This window comes from Micromesistius poutassou, assembly GCF_964030765.1.
Source record: "Micromesistius poutassou genome assembly, contig: SCAFFOLD_3310, whole genome shotgun sequence".
NCBI classification, from domain to species: Eukaryota; Metazoa; Chordata; class Actinopteri; order Gadiformes; family Gadidae; genus Micromesistius; species Micromesistius poutassou.
This window is the reverse complement of record NW_028178590.1, coordinates 13940-21459: the sequence shown is the minus strand read 5'-3', so window position 1 is coordinate 21459 and position 7520 is coordinate 13940. Positions and strand designations below refer to the sequence as shown.

Here is a 7520-nt window from a genome sequence, read left to right as displayed (position 1 = left end):
AGCTTGTTCAGAATGCTGCTGCTAGAGTTCTAACAAAGACCAAACTATTTGAACATATTAGACCAATTCTTAAATCGTTACATTGGCTCCCTGTATGTCAGAGAATTTATTTTAAAACACTCCACTACATAAGCCTTCTAGACCACTAAGATCTTCTGAGACCAATCTGTTAATTATCCCTAGTCAACACGAAACATGGGGAAGCAGGATTTAGTTACTATGCAACAAATAGCTGGAATAAACTCCCTGAGGATTTAAGACTTGCCCCAACTCTGACAGCTTTTAAAACAAGACTGAAGACTTTTATGTTTGCTTTAGCTTTCTGCTAAATCTTAAATCTACAATGCTTTTTAAACTTTGCCTTTATTTTCTATTGTGAGAGATACATGATCTGATACCAGAGAGACTGGGTTAGAGTCCTAGAATCTGGGTTGGAGTCCTAGAGAAAGGACCAAGTTCCTTTAGGTCGGGTTAGAGTCCCAACGTGGGTAAGGACCAAGTTCCTTTAGGTCGGGTTGGAGTCCCGACGTGGGTAAGGACCAAGTTCCTTTAGGTCAGGTTAGAGTCCCGACGTGGGTAAGGACCAAGTTCCTTTAGGTCTGGTCAGAGTCCCGACGTGGGTAAGGACCAAGTTCCTTTAGGTCGGGTTGGAGTCCCGACGTGGGTAAGGACCAAGTTCCTTTAGGTCGGGTCGGAGTCCCAACGTGGGTAAGGACCAAGTTCCTTTAGGTCGGGTTGGAGTCCCAACGTGGGTAAGGACCAAGTTCCTTTAGGTCGGGTCAGAGTCCCAACGTGGGTAAGGACCAAGTTCCTTTAGGTCAGAGTCCCGACGTGGGTAAGGACCAAGTTCCTTTAGGTCAGAGTCCCAACGTGGGTAAGGACCAAGTTCCTTTAGGTCGGGTTAAAGTCCTGACGTGGGTAAGGACCAAGTTCCTTTAGGTCGGGTTAGAGTCCCAACGTGGGTAAGGACCAAGTTCCTTTAGGTCGGGTCGGAGTCCCGACGTGGGTAAGGACCAAGTTCCTTTAGGTCGGGTCGGAGTCCCGACCTAAACTGTGGGTATCACAGACTGTTGATCTTAAATACATTGCACTTTCTAAAATTATTTTTCTTTTTACTTTGCCTTTACTTTCTATTTATCTATCTATTTTACTTTTGTTTTTTGTTTTTTACTAATCTATTATTTGCTTTTATTGTATGACAATGTTTATATGTGAAGCACTTTGAGTCTGCCTTGTGTATGAAAAGTGCTATATAAATAAAGTTGCCTTGCCGTGCCTTGCATACGTCTGACCTCTGAAAGTTGTGTTGTGACACTCTGCTGTTTACACTGGGCAGGAGTCAGAGACTTCTCACCCTAGGCAAACGTGGTTTTTGGACACATACTTATACCATATTTTAGACAATAATTGATAGAAATGTTCTTTGACCCGTAATCCTCAGTGAAGCTGTCCTGTCTGCAGGATTTCATGTTGTACCACCTGTTGGATGAAGATTTCGGCTTGAAACATCAATATATATGTAACAAATAAAACACTCACGTTGAACAAGTTCAAACTGTTATTTTACTAATGTTATACATGTTTTCTAGGAATGGCCTCTGCTACATCGTGGTCTGAGGAGGACTTTTCATGTTCCATCTGTCTGGATGTGTTCAACAGCCCAGTAACCACACAATGTGGACACAACTTCTGCAGAACCTGTATTACAACGTTCTGGGATGACCAAGTCCGGTACAAATGTCCTGTTTGCAACAAATTGTTCCGCACAAGACCTGGTTTACAGGTTAATACCCTCTTATCAGGGATGGTTGATCAGTTTAGAAGTTCTGTACGAGTCAAAGAGCAGCCTTGTGTTGAACCAGGAGACGTTCCCTGTGACGTCTGTACTGGGACCCAGCTGAAGGCCGTGAAGTCCTGCCTGACGTGTTTCATGTCTTACTGCCAAACCCACCTGGAGCCTCATCAGAGAGTCGCACACCGCAAGAGACATCAGCTGGTCGAGCCTATGGACCGTCTGGAGGACAGGATGTGTAATAAACACGACCGACTTCTGGAGCTCTTCTGCCAGACTGAACAGGTGATTGTGTGTCAGTTCTGCACAGAGATGGACCACAAGTCCCATCCTGTTGTACCTCTAAAGGAGGAATATAAAGTGAAGACGGCCCAGCTGGGGAAGATAGAGGCTGAAGTTCAGCAGATGATCCAGGAGAGACAACGAAAGATTAAGGACATCAGATACACAGTGGGACGTAGCAAAGCAGACGCAGACAAAGAGATAGCCGATGGTCTGCAGGTCTTCACTGCTCTGAAGCGCTCTGTTGAAAAGTGCCTGAATGATCACAACCAAACGGTTAAAGAGAAACTGAAATCCACAGAGAAAGAAGCTGAAGGCCTCATCAAAGAGCTGGAGCAGGAAATAAAAGATCTGACCAATAGAAGATCAGAGGTGAAGCAGCTCTCACACACTGAAGACCACCTCCACTTCCTCCAGACCTTCAGATCCCCGAAGGATCCTCCACCCACCAGGGACTGGACCACGGTGGAGGTCCGTCCTCCGTCATACGTTGGGACCTTGAGGAGAGCCCTGGATCAGCTGGAGGAGACACTGAACATGGAGACGATAAGGCTCAAGTGTAAGTGTCTTGTTTGGTTTGATTTAGGGCTGTCAAATGTACATTCAATGTAACAATATTCTTAAAATATAAAGATTTATTTTACATTAGAACAAAATTAAATATGTAAAATGTTTTTCCCTGAAGACAATGTTGTGAGTGCTGCAGTGTAAAGTGAGGTTGAAAACATGTTTGATGAAGCGACATAGCTTAAAAGGACACTGTGTAGGAATTACTCCCATCTTGTGGTAAAATTATATAGTGCATTCAAACGAATAGTGCTCCCTTTTTGAAATGGACGTTGCAACCTGGTTGCAACTACGGTAGGTGGTATGTGCCAAGAATCTATGACAACATGTCATCCAATACTACCTCATCAAGTTTTCTTTCAGGTGATGATGAGGTACGCTATTTCAAACAAACTTCAAACTCCATTGAGTCATTAGTGTGAGCATGTATGAATAATTACTCCTCGAGCAAGATAGTGAATTATGTTGCCATGTTTATAGTTTTTTTTTATTGGTAACATTACTATGTGGTTGTCTAACCTATAGCATCAGTTAACAACTTGACACACAACAAACACACTTTTCATTATTTATTTTTTTTGTGCTTATATAACGCATGAACTATGTGTAATAATTTAGAGAAGAGAAGACAGAGAGGCAGTGGATCGGTGGGAGGTAGTAGGCAAGAGATGCAACCCTTATTCAATCAAACAGAGCCTATGCTAGATCCTATAGGGCGGCATTAGCTCAGGGGGTAGAGCGGGTTGGCTGGTAACCGCAAGGTTGCTGGTTGGATCCCCGGCTCCTCCTCCTCGCTGAGTGTCGAGGTGTCCCTGAGCGAGACGCCTCACCCTAACTGCTCCTGACCAGTTGCCTGTCGCCTTGCGTGGCTGACGCCGCCGTCGGTGTGTGAATGTGTGTATGAATGGGTGAATGTCAGGCAATATTGTAAAGCGCTTTGGGTGGCCACTGGTTACAAGAAATGCGCTGTATAAATGCAGTTCATTTACCATTAACCATGCTGCTATCCACCAATGAGGCTGTTAACTATACATGTTCTACTGTTATGCTGCCTATGTAATGAATTACACAACCAAGCAATGAGAAAGGCTTGTAATTTAGACTTTAGACACATTGACTTAGCTGTTGATAAGGAAGCAGGCAACTTCAGAGTCCTTTTGAAAAATCGTAATCCTTCATTAGCTCTTTAAACCTGAGAAGAGCTAATACATTTCTTAAAATGCTACAGTGTCCCTTTAAGAGAAAAAAAGCAATTGATCGTGATTAATCACAGCAAATTGTGCGATCAATTGACAGCACTAAGATATACGTGTGTGTGTGTGTGTGTGTGTGTGTGTGTGTGTGTACACACCTACCAGTTCTCTGGTCCAACAGTAAAGGGCTGATTATGGTCCCACGTTCACGCAACGCAACGACCACGCAGACGCTTCGACGCAGTCGTGAACCTTTATGGTTCTGCGTCGGGTTTTAGTGAGCGGACCAATCACAGCCCTCGCTGCTGCGTCGCCTCGACGGAAGGTGACATTCTTTGGGAGGCGCACGTCAGGCCCTTGTGGTGGACGCAAGGAGGGTCCGCAAGGACGTAACTGTGTGTTCACACCAAACGCAACGGCGCGACACGATTCCATACAAAGTCAACGTAGAGACGCGAATTGGCGAAATTTGTCACGGCAAAAACCTGCGGCAAGATTTGATTGATGGCGTGACATTTTGCCCTGTCACGGGCGAGCGCGTTCTCGAGGATTTGCAGCACGAAAAATTTTGCTGAAGTTGAAATATTTCAACTTTGCCGCGGTATTCGTGTCAGACAGCCAATCAGCGTTCACTCCCTGGGTGAAGTAACGTGGGTGAAGTAACGTAAAACAGCCAATCAGCTTTCAACCAGCCGGGCCAACCGTTCCCTGCACTCGGCAGTGAACCGCAGCTTGGAGGAGAAAGTGATTGTTGCCGTTTGCGACTCCTGGAGCTCTATATATAATATGATATTATATAATATAATATATAAATATCTATATAATATATACAATATATATAATATCAAGGCACAAAGCTGTGTGCGCCTCCCCACACACACACACACACAACCCTAACCCATAAACGACGGACATTCCGACGTCTCGCCCTCTTCCACAACAGGTAAAGACATGCAATGGTGGTTATCTTGGCCATGGTTGACGAGAATGAATTGGCATAAAGCACGTTGGCGGGCAAAAGATGTTGCGCGACAAAATTCGCTGCGCGACAAAATTCGCCTGACATAACTGCATAGCGACAGCTTATGATTTGTCGCGCGACAAAACCAATCACAGCCCACACAACAATATACACACAACTTTTTATATGTAGGGTACAGATGCGCGTGCCTAACTGCCTATGTAGTTGGAGAGTAGGCTATTATAACGAATAATAATAATAACGAATGAGCGAGAAATTACACAGATTAGAATAGAAAAACACACACACACACAAACACACACACACACACGATTGGATGGATCCGACCGGGGTTTTCGTTGCCGTTGCGATGGGTTTCCTCTATCAGCGACGTATACAATATAAACAAATTATATAAAACAAAACCCCAGCCTCTTTAATTTGAAAATAGTATGTCAATATTTTGAATGAATAGGCCTACATTTTTGTTATATATGTAAAATGTTCCTATATATAGCCTATTATTATAGCTTACATACTAATATTTTAAAACATGGGAATGCGAAATGCATCCTGGGATATTTAACGGTCCCAAGTCCACACGAGTCACCTCCGATACATCCTCGGTGGAACGGCCTCATCGAGAACGCATCGAGAACACACACGGGTTTTACCACAGTACGACAGTCCACTGATTGCTCAACGAGCAACAGCTGAGTCAGAAGGCTAGAGCGAGACCAACTGAAAACGAATCCGGAATGAAACTAAAACTGTGATTCTGAAAAAAGTATGAATGATATCGAAATTCTGTTTAAATATTATTGAAGATACAAATGTGTAGATTAGTTTAATTGTTTGAACGATGGTAAACGGTAATGATGGTCATTTTGACCAAGTTATGATGTCTTAAGTGGTTGAAGAGGATGAAGCATGAATCAGCATTTTTTGAATTTCCCAATGAAAACGAATGGGGGATTTTGGGCGAATAACCTGGAATATCTCGGGAATTATGAATAATATCATGTCTTGTTCTCCCGTCAGATGCCTGTGAACTCACACTGGACCCAAACACAGCCAACGGATACCTCTCTCTGTCTGAGGACAACAGAAAGGTGACGTGGGTCAGAGAGGACCAGTCGTATCCGGATCACCCAGAGAGATTTGACTCCTGGTCCCAGGTGTTGTGTAGAGAGGCTCTGACTGGCCGCTGTTACTGGGAGGTAGAGTGGGAAGGATATGTTATTATAGGAGTGACATACAGAGGAATCACAAGGAGAGGAGAGGGTAGTGACAGAGTGCTTGGATATAACAACAAGTCCTGGAGTCTTGATTGTCATGATGGTGGTTACTATGCCCGGTACAACGGTAGACAGACAGCCATACGTCTCCGCCCCGCTGGCTCTACCAGAGTAGGAGTGTATCTGGACCGGCCTGCTGGCACTCTGTCCTTCTACAGAGTGTCCCGAGGTGTAGGAGGGTCCTCAGACACACTGACACACATCCACACCTTCAGGTCCACCTTCACCCAGGAGGACCTCCTCCCTGGGTTTTTGGTATGGGAGGAGGGTGACTCAGCGTCTCTGTGTCGGTTGTAGAAAAAGAAAAGAGCGGCGGGGCGGGCACACACACACACACACACACACACACATGGTTTATGGTAGGGTCGCCGTGGGCGGCGCCGGGGGTTCACTCAGTGTCTCTGTGTCGGTTGTAGGAAGAAAAAAAGGGCGGAGGGGCGGGCGGGCAGATACACACACACACACACACATACAAATACACACACACACACACGGGGGCTGAGAGGACTGATGACTCAGAGTCTCTGTGGCAGTTATAGTCTCTCTCTCTCTCTCTCTCTTTTACTCTCTCTGTCTCTCTCTCTTTTTCTCCCTCTCTATCCCTCTTGCTCTCTTTCTCTCTAGTCTCCCTCTCCCCCCCGCCCCCCCTGTCTCCCTCTCCCCCTCACCCCCGTCTCCCCCTCGTCTACCTCCCCCTCCTCCCCCCTTGTCTCCCCCTCCTTCCCCCTCGTCTACCCCCCCCTCCCCTCCTCCTCCCCCCCCGTCTCCCTCCCCTCCTCCTCCCCCCCCGTCTCCCTCTCCTCCTCCCCCCCATCTCCCCCTCCTTTTTATGGGGCTTCCTAAAAGTTGATGCTGGTAAACCATGAAAGGAAGAGACTTTTAAGATCTTCCATAGGGTTACCTGAGCAGGTTTTATTAAGATTGAATTTTTAATTTGAAATGTATATTAAATACCTATTGATGGTAAATCACATGTTTTTTTTATGCTACAATATTTGTCCATTTTCAGACGTTAACATATTTTATTCTCCAGGGCTCTGATCATCACTTTTGTCCTAATCCTAACAAGGATGATTTAGATGAGATTAGATTCATTAGGATCCCGATTAGCAACACACCAGAGAGAGAGCTAGTCTTCCTGGGTCCCAAACATCAAATATAGACAACAGACAATCACTTGTTTGACCTTATGTCAAACTCAAATAGAAATAGACTAATAAAAAAGTTTAAAAAAGATATGAAGGCTACAAAAAGAAATGACAACATTAAAAATGTATATACATTATGGACCACATGATTTTTTTGCAGACTTTTTAAAGTTGTATTTGCTATTTTTGCTAGAACGTATGTTTTTTTGGTAGTTCATTCCATAATGAAATAGTTGTGTAAATGATGGTATTTTTCAGTAGATTGGACCTCGGTCTGGG

General features: G+C 44.7%; 1 protein-coding gene across 1 annotated transcript; it reads left to right on the top strand.

Annotated features, from left to right (window-relative positions):
• Positions 1-1591: 1591 nt before the first annotated feature.
• On the top strand, positions 1592-6403 carry LOC311373545 (tripartite motif-containing protein 16-like; the record flags this gene model as incomplete). The annotated part of the gene is made up of 2 exons (XM_084490289.1): positions 1592-2633; positions 5837-6403. 2 exons carry the CDS (start codon positions 1592-1594, stop codon positions 6388-6390), a joined length of 1596 nt encoding a protein of 531 aa, XP_084346415.1. The 3' UTR covers positions 6391-6403.
• Positions 6404-7520: the final 1117 nt, after the last annotated feature.